The 20,000-nt window shown below is 41.8% G+C and overlaps 8 protein-coding genes across 9 annotated transcripts in view; 5 read left to right on the top strand and 3 right to left on the bottom strand.

The window, feature by feature from the left end:
• LOC134193578 (alanine--tRNA ligase-like) overlaps window positions 1-3,854 on the bottom strand; it is a 4,793-nt gene extending 939 nt beyond the window's left edge. The window contains exons 1-8 of the mRNA XM_062662401.1: window positions 3,650-3,854; window positions 3,520-3,578; window positions 1,943-2,022; window positions 1,823-1,882; window positions 1,479-1,551; window positions 1,355-1,385; window positions 1,220-1,299; window positions 1,128-1,164 (exon numbers count right to left, since the gene is read on the bottom strand). Coding sequence (XP_062518385.1) covers window positions 1,128-1,164; window positions 1,220-1,299; window positions 1,355-1,385; window positions 1,479-1,551; window positions 1,823-1,882; window positions 1,943-2,022; window positions 3,520-3,578; window positions 3,650-3,824 — 595 coding nt within the window. The 5' untranslated portion in view covers window positions 3,825-3,854. The remainder of the gene's footprint in view (window positions 1-1,127; window positions 1,165-1,219; window positions 1,300-1,354; window positions 1,386-1,478; window positions 1,552-1,822; window positions 1,883-1,942; window positions 2,023-3,519; window positions 3,579-3,649) is intronic.
• Window positions 3,855-3,953: 99 nt separating this feature from the next.
• LOC134193605 (uncharacterized) lies at window positions 3,954-11,816 on the top strand. Of its 2 annotated transcripts, none has more exons than XM_062662438.1 (19): window positions 3,954-4,084; window positions 4,171-4,294; window positions 4,452-4,624; window positions 4,848-4,978; window positions 5,565-5,617; window positions 5,673-5,861; window positions 6,034-6,157; window positions 6,217-6,349; window positions 6,698-6,793; window positions 6,856-7,025; window positions 9,851-9,975; window positions 10,052-10,217; window positions 10,283-10,356; window positions 10,426-10,497; window positions 10,568-10,679; window positions 10,744-10,913; window positions 10,973-11,079; window positions 11,186-11,324; window positions 11,415-11,816. In XM_062662438.1, the coding sequence occupies exons 1-19, from the start codon at window positions 4,026-4,028 to the stop codon at window positions 11,571-11,573; spliced, it is 2,376 nt and encodes a 791-aa protein (XP_062518422.1). In that variant the 5' UTR covers window positions 3,954-4,025; the 3' UTR covers window positions 11,574-11,816. The 2 variants fall into 2 exon arrangements, with proteins under 2 accessions (XP_062518422.1, XP_062518423.1); XM_062662439.1 differs by having other exon boundaries at window positions 3,995-4,084; window positions 11,399-11,464.
• A 351-nt stretch (window positions 11,817-12,167) lies between these two features.
• Window positions 12,168-12,902, top strand: LOC134194163 (rRNA N6-adenosine-methyltransferase METTL5-like). Its single transcript, XM_062663073.1, has one exon. The coding sequence runs from the start codon at window positions 12,186-12,188 to the stop codon at window positions 12,828-12,830; it is 645 nt and encodes a 214-aa protein (XP_062519057.1). The 5' UTR covers window positions 12,168-12,185; the 3' UTR covers window positions 12,831-12,902.
• Window positions 12,903-12,954: 52 nt separating this feature from the next.
• LOC134194013 (ribonuclease kappa-B-like) lies at window positions 12,955-13,580 on the top strand. The gene is made up of 3 exons (XM_062662908.1): window positions 12,955-13,093; window positions 13,153-13,232; window positions 13,289-13,580. The coding sequence occupies exons 1-3, from the start codon at window positions 13,016-13,018 to the stop codon at window positions 13,386-13,388; spliced, it is 258 nt and encodes an 85-aa protein (XP_062518892.1). The 5' UTR covers window positions 12,955-13,015; the 3' UTR covers window positions 13,389-13,580.
• Window positions 13,540-15,799, bottom strand: LOC134194012 (transmembrane protein 163a-like). Its single transcript, XM_062662907.1, has 8 exons — window positions 15,643-15,799; window positions 15,430-15,552; window positions 15,316-15,359; window positions 14,579-14,673; window positions 14,424-14,520; window positions 14,170-14,281; window positions 13,966-14,107; window positions 13,540-13,740 (listed from the first exon to the last, which is right to left on the bottom strand). The coding sequence occupies exons 1-8, from the start codon at window positions 15,773-15,775 to the stop codon at window positions 13,686-13,688; spliced, it is 801 nt and encodes a 266-aa protein (XP_062518891.1). The 5' UTR covers window positions 15,776-15,799; the 3' UTR covers window positions 13,540-13,685.
• Window positions 15,800-15,899: 100 nt separating this feature from the next.
• Window positions 15,900-16,919, top strand: LOC134193606 (peroxisomal trans-2-enoyl-CoA reductase-like). Its single transcript, XM_062662441.1, has one exon. It carries the CDS (start codon window positions 15,906-15,908, stop codon window positions 16,761-16,763), a length of 858 nt encoding a protein of 285 aa, XP_062518425.1. The 5' UTR covers window positions 15,900-15,905; the 3' UTR covers window positions 16,764-16,919.
• Window positions 16,920-17,030: 111 nt separating this feature from the next.
• LOC134193756 (protein O-mannosyl-transferase TMTC4-like) lies at window positions 17,031-19,517 on the bottom strand. The gene has a single exon (XM_062662591.1). It carries the CDS (start codon window positions 19,515-19,517, stop codon window positions 17,307-17,309), a length of 2,211 nt encoding a protein of 736 aa, XP_062518575.1. The 3' UTR covers window positions 17,031-17,306.
• A 222-nt stretch (window positions 19,518-19,739) lies between these two features.
• Window positions 19,740-20,000, top strand: part of LOC134193755 (vacuolar protein sorting-associated protein 8 homolog) — a 14,879-nt gene continuing 14,618 nt past the window's right edge. The window contains exons 1-2 of the mRNA XM_062662590.1: window positions 19,740-19,904; window positions 19,970-20,000. The exon at window positions 19,970-20,000 is cut by the window's right edge and continues 127 nt beyond it. Of these exons, the coding sequence (XP_062518574.1) occupies window positions 19,740-19,904; window positions 19,970-20,000 (196 nt within the window). The remainder of the gene's footprint in view (window positions 19,905-19,969) is intronic.

Raw genomic sequence — 20,000 nt, 5'->3', positions numbered from 1 at the left:
TCAAAACAGTGCAGCTGTATGGAGGAAGACCCCTTTCGTACTGCAGAACAATTCAAAAGTTTTTGGAAGAAACGGTTCTCTTTGATTCTTCAAAGATGCAACGCAAAGTAATCCTCAAACAGTTGTCAAGAGTTTCAGAAACAAAGAATGACATGGACAAGCTTTTTGACTTAAATGTACAGATCCTAGTCCACTAATGTTTTAAAGTATTTCGCTGTAAAATAATCTGTCTGTCTGTCTGTCTGTCTGTCTGTCTATCTGTCTGTCTGTCTGTCAATTTCATTTATTAAAACACAAACTGTACCTTACATTTCTAACACTAAATGCAAACAAGCTACTGAGTTCAGCTTTAGTTTAATGCAAGCTACTTTAATAGTCTCTATTGTATATGTTTCATCTACTTCTCCAGGGAAGACACGAGACAGCTTGTGGAGGATGACTTTATCGTTACATCGTTGTAAGATTATTGAGAAATTTTGCTCCAAAAACCTCTAAAGTCAGCTTCCTTTGTATAGCCTTCAATGTCTCTTGATCTTCTGGCTAGTCTGTTTAAATAGTTGGTAGCTCCTGATCCCCAAGTTCCAAAATGTTCAAATGCCAGAGTGAAGTTAAGGCTTGATGTATCACCGGCAAGCTGTTGTTTTTCATATTTGATCATCTTCCTTTCCTCCCTTCTTGCTGCAGCGAAACCTTCCTCTAAAGCAGCCTGCTTTAAAGTGTCTTGGCTGAAAGGATAAGCCATGGCTACATCAAGGTCATAGCTACACCCAGTGTTGTGCACAACTATGTCTGGTCTATTCTCATTTCCGGAGTAACGATGTCGAGGTTCTTTCTTGTGATGAATCTTTAATTCATGTAGACAAGTGCTCCATGCATTTACAATTTCTTCATGCTGCCACACAGGCCCACCTCCATGTTTGCATGTAAGAAGATGATATTCATCTGCCAACTCGCCACATTCACACTGGATGTTCCAGTTGACAAAAGGTGCAGGTATGCTCAACCCCTGTCTATCTGTCTGTCTGTCTGTCTGTCTGTCTGTCTGTCATTCTCCAAAATCCACTTATTGCATAAATCGTCACTACAACTCACAGCAATGCAAGCTACACGTATTGTCTGTTTCTCACCATGATCGTTTTTGCTCACCAAGACCTGTGAGTTCTCCTAAAATTACATTCCATTGACTGATACATTATTCAATGTTTCAACTTTTTTTTACTTCAATTAGACGTGTAGCTTCCTGGTTGAGATCAGCAATCACCTTGTCACGCTCATCAGGTGGGATATTTCCAATGTATTCTACAATTACTGATTTACTTACTGAATTCACATAATCACAATAGAAACGTTATACCAACATATGGACCTTCTGGAAAGTGATAGCCCTGATGGCACACCATGAACATGATCATACAATATGACAGCATATGTAGTGGGTAGTGGTAGACATGTACATGTACTGTGGCAATTGTACTCGCCTTAGTGGGCTCCAGCTCTGTCCGTCCAAGTACGTCAAATGCTGAATCCAACAAATGCCCAGCACTGTGAAGACTGAACATACATACAGTAAGTACATATGTATGTAGGTGTGTGTGAGTGTGTGTGTGTGTGTGTGTGTGTGTGTGTGTGTGTGTGTGTGCGTGTGTGTGTGTATATGTAGGTGTGTGTGTGAGTGAGTGTGTGTGTGCGTGCGTGTGTGTGCGTGTGTGTGTGCGTGTGTGTATATGTAGGTGTGTGTGTGAGTGAGTGTGTGTGTGTGTGTGTGTGTGTGTGTGTGTGTGTGTGTGTGCGCGCGCGCATGTGTATCCTGTCCAATGTTTACCGCGCATTTCGTCTTCGTCTTCCTTCATCAACAATGATTTCCACAACACTATCACTAAAACTGTAATTGAACAAAGCAGATCAGATATTGAATCCCTTGATGCATAAAAGTTGAGAAGACCTCTCTCGCTCATTGCCCTCAAACTTTCCAATATGTTCGATATACAAGCTGTCTTTGTTTGGTTTCTGAACATGGCTCACCTAAATAATAATAATTTACGCAAATTTATGTTGTGACTATAAACAGTGTCAATCTAAATTTTGTTTTCTAATCCTAAATTAACAATAAATCAAACGTGGCAACTTACAGCATTCACACGTCACAAGATTGAAAGACAGACAAACAGACAAACAGAGACAGACTGCAACATCGTCTAACAACAGAATTTGTACAATCAAAAGCAGACCAGTTGATTGAAACTGATTCTAACCGAGATGCAGCACAATTGCGTTCAATTAGAGGTAAAGGAGCAGGAGCATGGTTAGATTCCATTCCATCTTCAGAGAAGTTTGCACTTTCATCTGGCAATTTTGTCTTGGCGGCTTCTCTCAGATTGGGTCTACCTTTGTCTTTACCACCTTGGGCCACTAAATGTGAATGTGGAAAGTCACTAGATGTTGAAGGGTACCATTTACTAACATGCAAAATGGGTGGAGGCCCAGTTTGGTCTCACCATTCTGTTGTTTTGTGCTGGTCTGAATGCATGAACAGTCTACAATGCCAGCATCAAATCAAACCAAAAGATAGATATACAACATCCAAAAATAGAGCAGACATTGTTGTGTTTGACTCAACATGTGGGGGAAATGTCGAGCTTGATGTGGCCCTTGCTCACCCCTGGAGCCAGGACATTCTGCGAAGTGCAGCAACTACGGATGGAGCTGCAGCAAGAAGAAGAGAAGACATCAAACATAGCAAATATTCTCAAGAGCAGTTGCCTGGAGGGTACACTCCTACCCTTATTCCACTAGTTTTCGAGCACTTTGGTGGGTGGGGAGAAGAAGCATCAACGTTCCTCAATAAACTTTCCAAACTATATAGAGATGAAGAAGGAAGAAACAATCCCTCAGATTTTAAAACACATTGGAGAAGACGCTTGTCAGTACAACTTCAGCGTTGCAATGCCTTGGTGTTGGCTAGAAAGATGATCAGAGTAACATATGGACAGAATACTGACCAGAGTTTAGATGTTGTTCAACTTTCAATTCAGTAAACTAAATTTCGGTTTGTAGGCTCCGTAGGAGAGCTTTTTAATGCTAATTGTTATTTGTGTAATTGTAATTGTAGTTGTGACACTTGTTGTTCATTAGCTGTTACTTTAGTTTCACCTGTATTAGCTTTGATGTATAAAAATATATGAAAATTTGACAGACAGAGAGACAGACAGACAAACAGACAGACAGACAGACAGATATAGACACTCATTAGACAGACAGACAGACAGGCAGGCAGGCAGACTATTGCAGGCAGACAGACCGACAAAAACAGACAGACCGACAGACAGACATATAGACAGTTGATAAAGGCAAACAGACGAACAAACAAATATACAAACAAACAAACAAACAAACATACAAACAGACTCAAATACAGACAGACAGACAGACAAACAAACCAATGCTTTGCAGTATGCGCACAAACCAACAAGAATTAAGATTAAAAATGAAACTTTTAATTTCAATATCAATTTCTCATACTTTAAAAAAAGTTTCTTTATCTTTACTTCTTATCATTCCCGTATCTGCAGGTTGACCACCTTCATGAACACAACGTGTCAGGCATATCAAGTGTTCAGAGCGAAAAGCCTCAACAGGCAACATTTTCAACCTCCTTGAGGATGCAGGACTGTCCTGTCTGTCACTATCACTTTTGTTCCTTGCTCCAAGTCGACATCCTTGATTAACAGCACCTTTGCTTCACAAGAAAAATTGTAAGTGTCTCCGTAGTAAAGATGTTCTGTTTGCAAACTGCTACTACTATCCAGCTCTGCAGCTGCTGCCATTATTTTGCAAATCACGTGCACATACGGGCAACCAAAAGTTAGTAATAATTTACCAAATTTTATAAATTATGAACTTGCTTTTGGTAGTGTGATATGTAGCAATTAGGTTGTTTTTGATTTGTTTTTAAATAATAAATGTTTAATCACGTGCACATACGGGTAAGCAGTAGGTGACCAGCTGAGACACGTGAGCTTCGCAAGATGTCTTCCCCTTCGTATTTCAGTGGCGAAGGACGTAAAGGCGAAGTCAATGAATTGAGGTATGTTGTAAACGTTTAAAAGTTTATTTTTTAAAATTTATAAGGCGGGCCTACTATTGGGCATATTCATGGGTCTTGCTGTGCAGGTTGCTGTTGAGAAATCCAGACGTTCAGCGTGACAGCGCAAAATACAGAACGGTTGTACAGCGTGTTATCAGTTACATGACGCTTGGTATCGACATGTCACGTCTTTTTACTGAAATGATTATGGTATGTAACGTGTTTGTCCATATGATGCAATGTCACAATGAGAGATTTTGTTTTTAATCTTGCTATTTATTTGGTTGATTTTATTGTAGTAAATGCGATTATTATTGATTATTTTGTTGAGTACTTGAAATTCCAGACTTTTGTTTAATTAAATTAGGCTGCTGCGACTAATGATTTGGTGCGGAAGAAGTTGGTGTATTTGTACATGTGCAACTATGCAGAGTCTCATTCTGATCTCGCTCTTCTCGTTGTCAACACGCTTCAGAAAGATTGCAAAGATCAAGATCCGACGATCAGAGGACTGGCGTTACGGAGTATGTGCTATCTCAGGTTTGTATGCGTATCATAATTATTGTCAATATATTATTATTGCAAAAATATTGGAACACACAGTTAGTGTGACGACTTATGGATACTAGGATGGCAAATGGTTTCCAGGTAGGGGTCATGCGACCAAGTAGGGAAGCAGGCAGATATACAGACAGTACAATACAATTGAGTTGCATTGTCTGCTGTGTATTAATTCAATTAATTTGAAGTATTTCTGATTCAGATTGGTTAACCTAGTTGAGTACATTCAACGTCCTCTTGTTGCTGGGTTGGACGATCGCAGCTCATATGTTCGGAAAACTGCTGTAATGGGATGTGTCAAGATGCATTATCTTGCACCGTCTGTCATAAGAGGTGAGATCTGCAGATGAAGCTGAGAAGGAGATGCACTACTAGTAGAATGTATTAGCAGCATGTATGTCTTGTGTTAGACATCTGTAGTGGCATTTTAGTGCCAAAATGTGGTGCAAACAGGCAAGATAGCAAAATATAGCAATTGGATAAAATGTGATGAAAATAACTGTCAAGATGGATTTTATATGTTTGACGTATTTTTGAATTAACTGGAATAGAGCAATTCTGAGCTTTGAGGGGCACTGCTGTATGGTGGTGCTTGATGAGTAGCACGCATTCTAGTGATTTGCTAATTTTTCTGACTTGATCAGTGTATCGTGCTTCAATTTTCAGTCTGACTTAGTGATATTCAAGCAGCTTACAGTTACAAACAACATCAACGCCAATGCATAAATCGTGAAAGTTGGTGCAGTTAGACCGGACATTTATAGTTGCCAATTTGAAGGTCAAGTGATCAGCTAGTGGTGCATTGCTCATTATTGCAGACATCTAAGTTTGATGTCTGACAGTCACATTTGTTGATTTAGAAGTTGAATAAGAAATGTAATTTTGTTTACAATTTTTGTAAATGACTTTGTTGTTTTAGATCTTGGGATAATTGATAAGTTGTACAGTCTGCTGGAAGACAAAGATCCTCAAGTAGAGTTTGATTTTGACTGGTCATATTTTACAATAGTTATTTTACTATTTTCAGGTTGTCTGTAATTGTATTGTTGCCCTCGATGAGATGCTGGCTGGTCAAGGAGGAATGCTAATCACTCAAAACATTGCTCATTTGCTACTGTCTAGGCTGAAGGAGTTCACTGAGTGGAGCCAATGTTTGGTACTGCAGCTGCTCACGAGATATCGACCATCGAATGAAGAGGAAATTTTTGATATCTTGGTATGCTGCATACTGACTGTTGTATTAGAGAAATGCATATTTTGATATATTAGGTTATTGTATTGAACTACAAATATACAGTGTATACTGTGTAACATGAAATGGGAGAGCAATGACAACTAGAGCTTGCTTCATCTGTAATGTGTACATGATGTTTATGTTGGTGGTTTAGAATGTATTGGATGATCGGTTGAAGCATGTCAACTCGGGTGTTGTACTGGCTGCTGCTCAACTCTTTCTTTCACTTACCATGGAGATGGAGGAACTGCATGAAGATATCAACGAGAGAATGAAAAGTCTGTCTAATGTGTAGCAATGAATTCTAATTACAAAACAAGTATTTATGTTTTTGTAGCTCCGTTACTAACAATGTTGGGATTAGGAAGCAGCTCTCCAGAATTGGTGTATGCGTGTCTTCATCATATACAGTTGTTGCTACATAAACAGCCGAGGCTGCTTGACTCAGATTTCAAGTCATTCTTTTGCAGGTGAGCAGCAACTGAACCAAGTTACTACACACTTGATTTCTTCAGTAATATTCTAAAGTATTGAGAGATGCATCCCTCTAATACGATAGTCCACATTTCTTTTGCTGTGTTGAGATATTCATCATTAGCAGAGGCGTGAAACGCTAGGGTACAGTAACAACATTGGCAGGTCACGTGATGTACGACCGACTGACTCGACGACTTACTCTGCTTCCTGCGTAACACGTGACCAAACTTATTATTTCAATAGCTTTAAGAGTCACATTTTTGTGTTAAACATATTATTTCTACTGAGCTTAGGTGTTTAAAAGTGTGGCTTTGTGTGAGTGCAACATGGTTTTGCTGCAGATACAATGATCCATCATACGTAAAAGTCAAGAAGTTGGAGTTGCTGGTTGACATAGCAACTGAGCTAAATGTACAAGAAATTGTTGAAGAGCTGAGGTAGAGCTGCAAAGCACAGTGATTAGTCTATGTTTCTTTCAACGGGGCTGATTACTTTGTAGTGCTTATGCAACTGATGTCAATATGGAGATGAGTTGCAAGGCAATTCGTGCTATTGGTCGTATTGCTGTGTTGCACTCGAGTGCTTCTGATTTCTGTCGCATGAAGTTGTTGGCTCTTCTATCACTGGAGGTTGATCATGTGACCACAGAAGTATTCATTGTAATGACAGGTATGTGTCTAGAAAGGAATAGATTGGCTAATAGTTGTCACACATATGTATACACTGCACTATGTATTTGTTTGTTTATTTATGCATATATTTATGCATATATTTATGCATATATTTATGCATGTATGCGGTTTGTACTGGTATCTATGTATTCGTGGATGTATGTGGCAGGTAGCTAGGTAGGTTTATTAGCAGCAAATATCAAGTTACACGTCGAAAGACTAAAATGCTAAATATCATTTTCCTCTAATTGCGGATTATGTAAAGCCACTGAATTATAAGTTTATACAACCAGTGAGAGTTGCCAACTCTCATTGCATTTCTGTAATAGAACACTGAAATGCCATCTTCAGCAGGTCTTCAATTTTCTTGATTTGGATCATGTACAATCTTTGGTATAGATCATTCAAATATGTTGTTGCTTTGACACTCCAATTGCCAAAATGCTTGAAAACTAAAGGATGACTCTAGCAGCCATCCTTGATGGAAGGATTTTCTTAGCAGTTTTCAAGTCAGTCGTATAAACAACTGGTCCTAGCCATGACTGGTCTAGGGTTAGGGTTACGGGTTAGGGTTAGGGTTACGGGTTAGGGTTACGGGTTAGGGTTAGGGTTAGGGTTAAGCCCGGTTCACAGTATTGACGCTGACGCTCAGTTGAGCGTCAACATCAGATACACCGTCTTGATTAGCGTCAGCGTCAACGTCAGTGTCAGCGTTGTACTGTCAACCGGGCTTTAGGGTTAGGGTTAGGGCTCATGACCCACTTATGGCAATACCAGACCAACTATGGCAACCACAAGTGGTCCAGGGGACTATATGGCAGCCACAAGCGGCCCCTGGACCATTTAAGGCAGGGGACTAACTCTAGCGTGACAAGTCTTTCTCTTTTTCTTTGAATGCTGGGTAACCTCCCTGCTGTGATGTTCCTTTCGAAACATCTTTTGCTCAAGGATAATGAACGAAAATGTCAGCCTCCAGATTACATCCAGAGCCAGTGTCAAGTGTATAAAGATAGATAGGTAGGTAGCCTATGTAACTAGGGTAGGTAGGTAGGGTAGGTTGTTTGTACGGTGCATGTACTTACAGGTACATGCTGGCTGCAGGGGATAATACTTCCCTACGTATTTTATACAACTGTCTAAGTGCGAGTGTCCTTGTTAACATGCATTTATGGACTACTACAATAAGAGATAAACAGATCTATGAACAACTGCAGACGTTTACGAAAGCAAATGTTTTGTTGCCGACTGTTTTGCATTGACGCACTACTGTGTGTACGTACAACTATCTAAGCGTCTCCCATCTGCTCTTCTTTCGCCAGACAGCATAGACCAATCAACTTTCTAATGAATCCATGTCGTTGAAATCCTTGTCGTTGAAATCCTTGTCTAGCGGCCATTCTGACGGCATTTTGTACCCAGAAGATGTAGATAATAGAGTTTATGACGAAGTTGCAATGATAGACGGCCATCAACACACTCTTCATGACGTCCGGAAAGACTTTGATAACAATGACGCGGAACTTCTCGAACTGAACAACAAAGATGAAAGGCAGAGTGAGGAGAATGTTAGACGCAGTAACGGCTATCACGAGACGAAACGCCTTTGACTTTATGATTAAAAGCGGCGTGCTCGTGTGCTCAACATTTGTCGACTTGTCCGCTTGAAGTGCCGCATGAGAACCGTTTGTCTGCAATTCTCTCATTTGGACGGCTTCCGTGTTGCTAAATTCTTGAGTTAAGTTAGTGTTAGTGTTAGTGTTAGTGTTAGTGTTAGCTCTAGTTGACTGTAGTCTGCTGCGGCTGGCTGCATTTAGTCGCAATGTCTCTTGACGTTTGCGAATGTGAGAAACGACGAGCATAATCATTTTGCCATAGATAACGATGGTCACCACGAAAGGGATGATATAGGCGCACACGTCAAACGTTGGAAGGAAAGCCCAGTCGGCCGTGTTCGTCTCTTGTTGAGACAAACGGCATTTGACTAGGTCGGGATTTGACGGCAATCGATAAAACAGATACTCACTCCAACCGAGGAATGGTGTACTGCAGAGAAAGACGTCGAAAACGAAGAGAATCGCGAGGATAATGGCTAAGCGTTTAGCTCGCAGAGTTCGTCGGAGCGGATGCGCTAGAAGGTCGTACCGATCGTACGCTAGAATGCTCATCGACCAAGAAGACCACAAACCCTGAAATAAGTGAGAGAAGAGAAAAATCTTGCAGAGAACGTAATTGACGTCATTGGCGGGAAGAGGACGGATGTAGAGATAGGTGTTGAGAAGGCCGATGAAACCTCGAAGAAGATCGGCCAGTGCCGAGTTGATGATGAGAGCATTTGTGATGTCTCTCAGTTCGGGCAGCTTGAGGAGAACGACGAGAACACACAGACAGGTGAGGATAATGATGCATGATGGAATGAGGACGATGAGACGGATCATATTGAGCTGAAACGAGACCGTGTTGTCGTTGGTTGAACAAGCATCTGTAGCATTTGCCAGTGTAGTAGAGTTCCATTCCGTGCAGTCGGTCGCGTTTGCGGCGCTCGAGTTTACGTTCGGTAGCCAATCAGTGACGAGGCCAGACATTGCTGCTTGGATAGAAGTGCGGGAGACTGGTCGGGGTGCGGTTTGTATTACCACTTAAAACTACTCGAGACAAGCATACAACGTCATCTACTGCACCTGGCCTTTTCCTAATGCGCGCATACGAACGCTCTCTTGGGTGCAGCTTGCACCGGGTGACACTTTTTTGTCGAGCTGTTATAGCAGCTTGCAATGATGTGGCTGTGTGTATACCCACTTTGTAAAGTGGTTGCGCATGTTGCAGATCTCGTACGCAAATACAGTGATGCGTCGTCCGACATTGTGTCGCACCTGGCATCAAATGTCGATATTGTAACGAGTCCGGAAGGTAGAGCTGCAATCGTTTGGATGTTAGGAGAATTCGGACATGTAAGCGTTTTCTACATGCGTAGGTATACGCGTACACATAGACATACACTGTTTTATCGCACATATATTTTTGCAGGAATTGGCGGAAGCTCCGTACTTGCTAGAGTCTATGATTCATGAAGTAGCCGACGAAAAGAGCTCACAGATTCGTCTGCAGCTGCTGACTGCGACTGTGAAACTATTCTTCAAACGACCGCCGGAGTGCCAGGAAATGCTCGGGCAATTGCTGAAGCACTGCATCAGTGTTGTATTGTTTACGTGATTGTGCGTGCTCGCACGCGGTTTATACTTCGTTTGTTAATTGCAGACGAGGAGACGGATATGGACGTGCACGATAGGGCGCTGTTGTACTACAGATTGCTGAGACGTGGTGTCGCTCATGTTAGTTCACAGCAGACGCATGAGGTTGGGTCGATTGTATGCTCGAGGCTAAGTTGTTTGTGTGCTCAGGCTCAACGTGTTGTAGCAAGTCCGAAAGAAGCCGTCAATTTGTTTGCTGAAGACAGAGTCGTCGAGGCAAAAGTAGGTACTTTGAGAGCAAGCATTTGTTGTCCGTCAAGCGTGTCGCATTTCTAATAACGTTGTCGTTTAGGACCGCCTTTTGTCCGAGTTCAATTCGTTGTCTGTTATTTACGGTCAACCGTCTCTCAACTTCGTTCCTCAAGTACCGCCTTATGCGCTAGGCACTGACGGGCTTGAATCAGGCATGCGCGTTATGACACAAATGCTTGAGAATGGGTAGATAGGCTGACGGTGTCTTGTATACAGAGAGCCTGTACGACCGGTCGCCATTCTTAGGCAGTCCGTCTTCCTCTCGAAGCTCCAAATCGGAAGTTCAGGAAGCAAAGACGAGAAAATCGTTTGACTCTTCTGTAGTTCCTCTTGGGGTGATTTCCGTACCTTCCTCTAGTCTAGATCCTGCTGTGGGTGATCTGCTGGTGAGTTAGTTTCTCTAGTTCTCGAGAGAGATACTCGAATTACCAAGATTGTTTCCTAGGGATTTGGTCTTGCTCCGGAAGAGACGCCACCTATCATACAATTGAAAGAAAATCCACAGATAACTCCTGAAAGGTTTGAACAACAATGGAGATCTTTGCCTAAGAGGTATATGTGCTTGAGATGATTTAACTCGGTCGTATGAAGAAGAAGGCTCACTCAGCCGAACGTATTTAGACTGTTGAATATCGTTGTGTTGTTTGTCTTTGTTTAGTGAGTCTCTTCAACTGTTACTATCCGTTGTGCCGTCACCAGAAGAACTAGAGCAAACCATGACTACACAGAGAATCGCTACTATGGCGTCAAGTCCTCCTAACCAACGTATTGCGAAATTCTATTTCTATGCCCAACAGGTATGCCAGCGTAGGTCCGTTAATTAATAAAGTTGTAGTTGAGTTTAGAGTAGACGGTCTCGCTCTCATGACAGTGTGTCTATGCCATAGGCTGACTCTGATATGTTCTTCTTCATTGAGACGACAATCGAAGTTTCGAGCTTCTCGATGACGTCAGTGTTCAAGTGTCAAGATGCTGCTATGCTAGATTTGTTCAAGGAACACTTTAGGAAGTCACTCGTGGGCAAATGGATGCCTCTAGAATTTTGAAAATTGCTTGAGACAGCAAATATTGCTGCAGAGAATTTGTGAACTTGTGAATTTTGTATTTTCTATAGTTTGTTGCTTGAAGCAATCTAATGTGTCTTTAGTACACACTCTCACTATGTATTAGAAGTGAAGACAGACAACAAGAGTTTTCTCTATTGTCGCTTATTCGAGAGACTCTAGTTTTTGGGTCTAGAGTGACAATCATCTTCAAAAATTCTATCAATCTTTTCGTGCATAACGGAAGTTTAGCACTAAATCTACAGGATGGGGTACACAAACAAACTTTTGGTTGGCAAAGTGAATCAATGCTACAGTTGTATCTACAATCTAGTGAACTTATAAATGTACAGCTTGTTAGATTAGTTAGCTGGATTCTCAGCGATGTTCAAGTGTGGCAACAAATTAATTAGTTGTGTGAACATCTAGCAGCACAATTTGATCTAGATGTATCAATCACTTATCAAGACGCTCGGCTGCTCTGTAAATACTGTACACGTACATATAACTAACAGGCCTGTAGGTACAGGATCATGCAGTCGCGCGTGTTAGGAGAGCAACATAGACTCATTGATTTCAATTTATTGTGAGCTGGAAAGCAAGGTCTTAGCGCAAATGCTCAAGCTCAAAGAATTGGAAGGAGTGCTGCAACAGGTTGACGGGTTTTCCCACTCTAGGGCAAAGCTGGAACAATATGTAACACCGTCTCACATCGCTGCAGAGATGCTCTTCCACATACAACAGAGTTATGGAGATATCAAGAGCAAGTGTGTGTGTGATTTGGGCTGTGGGACAGGCATGTTGAGCATTGGAGCTGCTGTCATGTCAGCAGCCTTTGTTGTGGGTTTTGATATTGATGAGGACGCACTACATATTGCCTCCAAGAACGCAGAAGGGTTTGATCTGCAGACTGTTGACTATGTGCAGTGCGATGTCCTGGAATTGCTGCAGCAGAGAACACACCGAGACAAGACATTTGATGTGGTAATTATGAACCCTCCGTTTGGAACAAAGGGAAATAGAGGCACTGACGTTAAGTTTCTTGAAGTCGCATTGGAACTTGCTCAATCTGCTGTCTACTCGCTACACAAAACAGCTACGAGAGAGTTTATTCGTAAGAAAGCTAAAGAGTGGGGAGTTCAAATAGATACGGTAGCAAATCTTCGTTTTGATCTTCCTCAAACACTTAAATGTCATAGGAAAGATACAGTAGACATCAAAGTCGATTTGATTAGACTGAACTGTAGAAAAACGATTTGATTAATTTTAAAGTTTATTTATAGCTTTGGCATCACTTATCTACGCAACCAACGGTATCGAAAATTGCATATAAAATTAGACGGCAGCAACATTGTTTAATGTTGCACGTGACCTCCTCTACGTCATCAGTCACGTGAAAGCCTACTGAGAGTCTGAAGATTTGCGTCGAAGATTCCCTCTCAAAAATGTTCAAAATTCCCTTTCTCGGCCCGAAGTGCTCAACATTCTGTCTTATTCTAAGCGTTTGGGGCATTATAATGCTAGTGAGACCCCATTCGAGGATCGCAAATTTGTCAAGTTTGATTGCTTCCTTTCCTCTTAGGCTCTTCTCGGAATTTTTTTTCGATCGGGAGCTGTAGCACTGTATGAAGATGTAGCGATAAGTGGCAAGGAGACATCCATGTAAGTTTTTTTCATATTTAGTTTAGGACTTTTTCGTTTCTATGAACCCGTTTTAGGAATTGTTTTATTGTTGCTGGGATATACGTAGTCACATTGGCTCTCTCGATACATCAGAGATGGGTCAACAAACAACGTCAGAAATACCAGCAAATGTAGTAAGACAGTCACGTGACCGACAGATGTAGTCCCACCTTGTAATTGTTACACTAAGCAAATTAGAATTCATTGTAATTGTTTAATCGTCAATTTCGTAGTCTGAGAATAACAGTAATTGTGTTATTCTATTCTTTGCTTCGTTTGTTGACAATTAGTCAAACAATAAATTTGTTTATTATTATTATCAGGAACTACAGATAATATGAAATGTCTCCTCTCCTAGTTAGTTCACTTATATTATTCCTGGTTACAATACAAACGTCATTGATATCTATATACATCACAAATGTCCAACAGCTAACGAACAGGTGGACTGAGCTTCCCTCGTCTTGAAAGCAATTTTGTCAACATCCTACAGCCAACACCAACTTAGACACGCAAAGACATGATGCCTCATCGCTATTGCTGGTATACAGTTTACAGTCATGCTTTAATTGTGTGTGTGTGTGTGTGTGTGTGTGTGTGTGTGTGTGTGTGTGTGTGTGTGTGTGTGTGTGTGTGTGTGTGTGGTGTCAATGTTGTTACAGGAATGGAGGCTTGACCGGCAGTGACCCGATTCCGGTTGTTCCTTTCTTACCTGAGACCGGTGACGAACAAGAGAATGGCAATGATGATGCCTACAATTGAGTCAAGATACCAAACTTTCTCATCCTCGTGGTACACGACTGTACTAATGACAACTCCCAATCCCATAAACATACCCATCAGGCTGTTGAGAGCTATAGACACGCACAAGTTTGAGAAAGCGTTTAGCATTAGATTTTGTAGAGACTGACTGTACCATCAGTTTTTAGTACGGTGCTATGCATTCGAAGTCCAATTGTGTATTTCATCCACGCCATCATTCCAGCCATGGTTAAGCTGATTGAAGCGAAAATGATGATGGCTACAGTCTGAAGACATAAACTAGATAAATACCTCCACAGACACACACACACACACACACACACACACACACACACACACACAAGGCAGGTAAGTGGGTAAGTGGACAGACAAATACAAACACTTAAAAACAAATGTGGAGTGAAATACATCTGATGGTTTCGTATCTTGTCTGAGAGCCACAATTGCTCGAGCAATTATACCAAATGCTGATATTACAAAAAGCCAGGCAACAAGAATGGTTGCCCTAAACAACATCAATTCTTATTCAATTGATTACAAGAGTGACCAAATAAAGAACTGGCTTTCTCTCTCGTTGCCACAAGTACTTGGCACCTGCCGAGCCCCAGAATCTCCACAATACAATCACAGATGTGCAGGCATCAAGGAACGAATTAAACTATGGAAATGAACAAATGAAATTTCATCAATGGAACAAACAAGTCTCAAGAGTAATTAGTGTGAAATGTATGGTAGATGGAATGTCTCTCTCTGTCAGTCTACTTGCTTGTCTGTCTATTTGTCTGTCTGTCTGTCTCAATGCATATATTTCTATTTAAATCAAACGTTTACATCATGAGCAACCTAAAACTGTCTCTGTTTGTCTGATTGTCGTTTATCTATTTGTCTGTCTGTCTGTCTGTCTGTCTGTCTGTCTACTTGTTTGTCTGTGTATTTGTCTGTCTGTCTCTCTGTCTGTCTGTCTGTCTCTCTCTCTGTCTGTCTACTTGTCTGTCTGTCTACTTTGTTTCTCTGTCTGTTTGTCTGGCTGGCTGCCTGTCTGTCTATTTGTCTGTCTGTCTGTCCGTCTATTTGTCTGTCTGTCAATACATATATTTAAAATTTCAACACTGGCGACCCTTACCGCCGCTTACTACGTAGGACGATTAATTAAATAACTGTACGCTATAAGCAGTACAACTGTTCTTGCTAAAAGAAAGTCTACATAGTTTTGTCTGTCTGTCTGTCTGTCTGTCTCGTTTTTGTCTGCCTGTCTGTTTGTCCGTTTGTCTGAAATGCAAATCACACCCATCCATCTCACCGCAAATCCAAACGACGCCGGACTATTCCCAATAAACGCAAAAGCTTGCACAAACGAAAGCAATTTCTTCATCAATTCTCCACTTCCCACATTACAACAAACCACGTCTCTCACCGAAAGCAGCACTTGCCATCAGGATGTTCATCACGACAGAAATCCAAGACACAAAGATCGCCATTCGACCCCACCGCTTGCCAACCTGAGGCGCCAGTTTGCATTCTTCACCCAAAATCAACTCTAGAGGATACCAGTATCCAATGCATTGTGTATATTTATATCTAGATTTTAGAAAGAAGGATGCTACAGTGTAGCCCTATAAATAATTACGGTCGTCGATTGACGAGATGCATTGGTAGGTTGATGTGAATTCGTGTCCGCCGTCTGTTTCTGTCTGAATGCCATACGAGTAGGTCTTCAGTTCGATGCCTTCGTCCTTCCTGTTGTCAAGACGGACGTCCATATGTCACAGTGCAATGTGATGTTACGCGTGGCGCAACTTTTAGCGCACGTACGGCAAGACCCCCACTCTTCAAGTTTTTCTAACGCATGCGTGGTAACATGTGCCCGACGCGTGCGCTAAAGGGTGTGACATGAGTGTTTTTCGCTCTGGTTTGTTCTCTGGAAGGGTTGCCATTGTCACTGGCGGTGGTACGGGAATTGGTCGAAGCATCACAAGAGAACTGCTTCATCTAGGATGTAGGGTCGTCATTGCTTCACGAAAAGCAGAGCGACTGCAAGCCGCAGCAAGCGAAATGGGAGCAGAAATTAAAGATTCGAGCAGCATAACGGCCATTCCGTGCAATATCAGGAAAGAAGACGATGTGAAGTCTCTGATGGAGTCGACCTTGCGAACATACGGGAAATTAGACTTTTTAGTAAACAATGGCGGAGGTCAATTTTACTGCCCGGCAGAGAACATAAGTCTGAAGGGATGGCATGCAGTCATTGAAACCAATCTGACAGGGACGTTCCAGTGTTGTCGAGAGGCGTACAATCAATGGATGAAGGACCACGGCGGATCGATCGTTAACATCATTGTCAATTATTTTAACGGATTCCCTGGCCTTATGCATTCGGGAGCCGCTCGTGCAGCAGTTGACAACATGTCACGGTCTTTAGCTGTTGAATGGGCATCGTCAGGTGTTAGAATCAACTCTATAGCTCCCGGGACGATTTTCTCAGAGACGGCAGTAGCAAATTATCCAAACGGTGAAATGTTGTTTGAACGAGCAAGATCGATTGCTCCGGCAAAGCGACTTGGTACCGTCGAAGAGGTGTCAGCTGCTGTTATGTTTCTTCTCTCTCCGGCTGCTGCTTACATCACTGGTGAGTCACTGAGAGTCGACGGGGGCACGGCTTTGTTCACGACGACATGGCCGATAGATGATCATGATAGACTGCCAACTTATCGATGGCAAGAGACAGACGGAACAAAGTCAAAACTGTAGCAGTTGTGTATTGCATGTGGTGATATAGATGTACATGTATAATTTTATAGTACATGTACATTGTCTATATATAAATGGACTGTTGGGATATTTATATTGTGTGTACGGTAGTATGCACAAGCTTGGCTTAAACATCTGGACAGAAAAGCATCCAAAGCAGACTGTACACCTTTGCTATTTGGAATCTCAATGGGTTATCATGGGCGTTGTGTATACAACAGTGGCAGGATTTGTCAGTGGAAAACTAAGTCTGGTTTTACAATATGGTGTTGACACTGACCCTGATGCTGACATAGAAATCAATGCAACTCCATCGTCAGCATCAGCGTCAGCATCAAGAAATGCCTGAAGTTTGACACTTAGCTGAGTGTCAGCGCTATATTGTAAACCAGTCCTAACTCATCAGCCTGCCATTCTATTGAATTGGTGGATCTCTTGTGTTCTTATTTGTTATATGTACGTATGTATATTTGTATTAAATACAAAAATTTCCAACATATCCTATAGGATATTAAGTGTTTAATTAATTTTGTATTGTGTGCTTTACTGTTGTTTTTGCCTTAGCAATTTGTTGAGGTTGCTCTTTGTTAGCTCATTTGATGGATCAAGTTTCAAGCTGGCCTTGTATGATGCCTCAGCCAAATCAAGTTTACCTGCTCGGTGGTAAGCAACCGCCATGTTGGCATGAATTTGAGCTGAGTTGGGGTTGCTCTGAAGTGCCTTCTTGAAGTGTCTCTCTGCCTCATTGTATCTTCCCACCTTCCCAAGGACATTGGCTAAGTTGTAGATAAGTCCTGGATGATCCGGTAAAACAGTCAAAGCTTCGTTCAAAACTGTTTCTGCCTCGTCGTACTGTTCATTTGTCTCAAATAGAATAGCTAGGTTTGTCCACGAGTTTACATGGTCTGCCTTTAGTGCAGTGGCGTTTCGAAATGCAGCCATGGCGTCATCGAATCGTTTCAACTCAATGTAGAGATTACCAAGATTGTAGTATGCATCTGGGTATTTCCGTCTGTGTATGATGGCAGTACGATAGCATCTCTCTGCTTCCTCTGATTTGTGTAAGGATGCCTTCACTATTCCAAGATTCATCCACGCAGCTGCAAATTCGGGATTTGCATCTAATGCGTTTTGCAGACAATGCTCGGCTTCCTCTGTCTCTCCTTTGTCCTTCAGTAGGTTACCAAGGTTGTTCCATGCTTGGTCATATTCGGGATGCAAACGCACTGCTTCTCGATATGCAGCAAGAGCGACATCATCCTTCCCGCCTTTTTCAGACATCACTTTACCGATATTGTAATGAACTTTGGCATTGAGTGGACACACGAATACACCTCTTGTGAAGAGATCCGTTTCATTTCTCCACTCTGCACTCCTTTGCACTGATCGTAAGGAGAACACCAAGACGAGAGAAATAAAAATAAAAATACCAGCATTCCTCAACTTTTGCAGGCCTGACAGCCGAGACAAACCAGCTGTGATTAGAATGCAAAATCCTACAACTGGAATGTAAAGAACACGTTCGGCTACAACAAATCCAACCTTGAAGAACAAATTAGATGCCGGCAGAAAAGGCACCACGAGAAATGCAAGACCAATTCCAATAGTTTGTCTGAATTCTGTATTGTCATTTACTAAAGCCGTCCAAATCACTGCCAACATTGCAACCCAAAACAGCAATGTAGGCAACAAACGAACATCACTTACATTCTCAACAAGAGGAATACATCCCATCGACCAATCAAAACAGAGCCACAAAGGATTGAGCAGCAACCATCCATTGATTGCATATATGTAGTTATATGTAGCAACACGAGTAAATGTTGAGTTTGAAAACGATGCCGGGTTGTCGACCGGCTGGAATTTAGGAGGCCCAGTTCCCATGATACGAAACCGAATGCCTAATAGAATGACAGCAGACAAGATCATCACACATTGTCGATACACAAGACTTCGTATCCACTTTGAATCCGACTGCCTGTCTTTGTCATCCCGATGATTCACAAACAGTAAACCATTCAATACTTTCCAAACATTAATTTTGCATACAACCAAGACGTCATACACAAAACAGATCCCCACTGCTGTTATACCTTGCTCCTTGAACAACATGCTTAACCCACAGAGCATAACACACACAATAATCCAGTTGAGAGAAAACGATGTCGGACGACTCTCGATGTCATACTCTACTTTCTTTCCATAACAACTTTGATGGAAGGCCCAAAAAGAGAGAAAAAAGCAAAGAGCTGACATCAGATCTGCTCGACCAACAACACCAGCGATACTCTCAGTGTGAACAGGATGAACAGCAAACAAGAGACCAACAACAAAACTCTTCCATGCAGCAGGAAAGACTTCCTCCTCAGATCTGCATTCTTTAATCCGACCCATCATCAACGAACAAATTTTCATAACCAAAACTGATACAACAGGATGTAGCAATATGTTGGTGAGATGAAATCCCCAGGGATGTAGACCTCCAGACATCCAGAAATTCCATCGAAATGTTAGCACTGTGAGCGGACGATAAGACTTGTGACTGTGCTTGGAGGTTAACCGTTTGCCCCAGAAATCGTGGAGAAAGAGTTGAGTCCAGTGCACATCCCCTGATACATCTTCGTTGCCAACAACGGCTTCACTGTCGTCGAAAACAAAGTCTCCCGCTAGACTGGGATAATAGCATAAAAATGCAGCCGCTGCAATGATCAGAGACGCAGTGTGGAAAGACAGTCTTGAAATCAGGGTGTCCATCACTCCGCCTCTTCACAGCTAATCACGTGCACGTTATTATCCGGGATTGTTGTTATACGGGACATACAATATTTACAAGATAGTCAGTATAAAATTGATAATCATTTCTTTCCAGACCGTATTAATTTAATCATACTTGTGCAATCATAAAACTAAAACTTAAAATTACATTAATAGACTGCCCTATCACGTGATTTTAAGTTTAGGTGCCCGTACAACAGTATGGCCTCCAGCCGGTTGGACGTTCCTTTGGCCGAATCACTGAGACGGAGCACAGAAAATTTGACCGAGCTATTGGCTGCTACGGAGACATTAAATAAAAGTACTTCAGAAGAAATTTTAGCTGAGGCCTTAGAAGAGGACCCGCTCGAATTTTCTCCAGAACTTGTGAGTTGTGCAGCTCTTTTTTGTTGAAGTAACTGGAGCCTATTAATTTACAAAATAAAAATTAGGGAGATATCGAGTTTGATCTACCCGTAGTCG

The sequence above is a fragment of the Corticium candelabrum genome, chromosome 18 (genome assembly GCF_963422355.1).
Source record: "Corticium candelabrum chromosome 18, ooCorCand1.1, whole genome shotgun sequence".
Taxonomy (NCBI): Eukaryota; Metazoa; Porifera; class Homoscleromorpha; order Homosclerophorida; family Plakinidae; genus Corticium; species Corticium candelabrum.
This window is presented reverse-complemented; position numbering and strand designations above follow the sequence as displayed.

What these genes read in the sequence shown, in the direction of transcription:
- LOC134193605 (XM_062662438.1), top strand. Translation starts at nt 4,026, where the DNA reads ATGTCTTCCCCTTCGTATTTCAGTGGCGAAGGACGTAAAGGCGAAGTC. An exon ending in TATCAACGAGAGAATGAAAA is followed by an intron (nt 6,158 to 6,216) that starts GTCTGTCTAATG and finishes ATGTTTTTGTAG; the next exon opens with CTCCGTTACTAACAATGTTG. An exon ending in CACTGACGGGCTTGAATCAG is followed by an intron (nt 10,680 to 10,743) that starts GCATGCGCGTTA and finishes TCTTGTATACAG; the next exon opens with AGAGCCTGTACGACCGGTCG.
- LOC134193756 (XM_062662591.1), bottom strand. Translation starts at nt 19,517, where the DNA reads ATGGACACCCTGATTTCAAGACTGTCTTTCCACACTGCGTCTCTGATC.
- LOC134194163 (XM_062663073.1), top strand. Translation starts at nt 12,186, where the DNA reads ATGCTCAAGCTCAAAGAATTGGAAGGAGTGCTGCAACAGGTTGACGGG.
- LOC134194013 (XM_062662908.1), top strand. Translation starts at nt 13,016, where the DNA reads ATGTTCAAAATTCCCTTTCTCGGCCCGAAGTGCTCAACATTCTGTCTT. An exon ending in TTTGGGGCATTATAATGCTA is followed by an intron (nt 13,094 to 13,152) that starts GTGAGACCCCAT and finishes CTTTCCTCTTAG; the next exon opens with GCTCTTCTCGGAATTTTTTT. An exon ending in AGTGGCAAGGAGACATCCAT is followed by an intron (nt 13,233 to 13,288) that starts GTAAGTTTTTTT and finishes AACCCGTTTTAG; the next exon opens with GAATTGTTTTATTGTTGCTG.
- LOC134193606 (XM_062662441.1), top strand. Translation starts at nt 15,906, where the DNA reads ATGAGTGTTTTTCGCTCTGGTTTGTTCTCTGGAAGGGTTGCCATTGTC.
- LOC134194012 (XM_062662907.1), bottom strand. Translation starts at nt 15,775, where the DNA reads ATGGACGTCCGTCTTGACAACAGGAAGGACGAAGGCATCGAACTGAAG. An exon ending in CATCTCGTCAATCGACGACC is followed by an intron (nt 15,553 to 15,642) that starts GTAATTATTTAT and finishes GGTATCCTCTAG; the next exon opens with AGTTGATTTTGGGTGAAGAA. An exon ending in AAGATACGAAACCATCAGAT is followed by an intron (nt 14,282 to 14,423) that starts GTATTTCACTCC and finishes TTATGTCTTCAG; the next exon opens with ACTGTAGCCATCATCATTTT.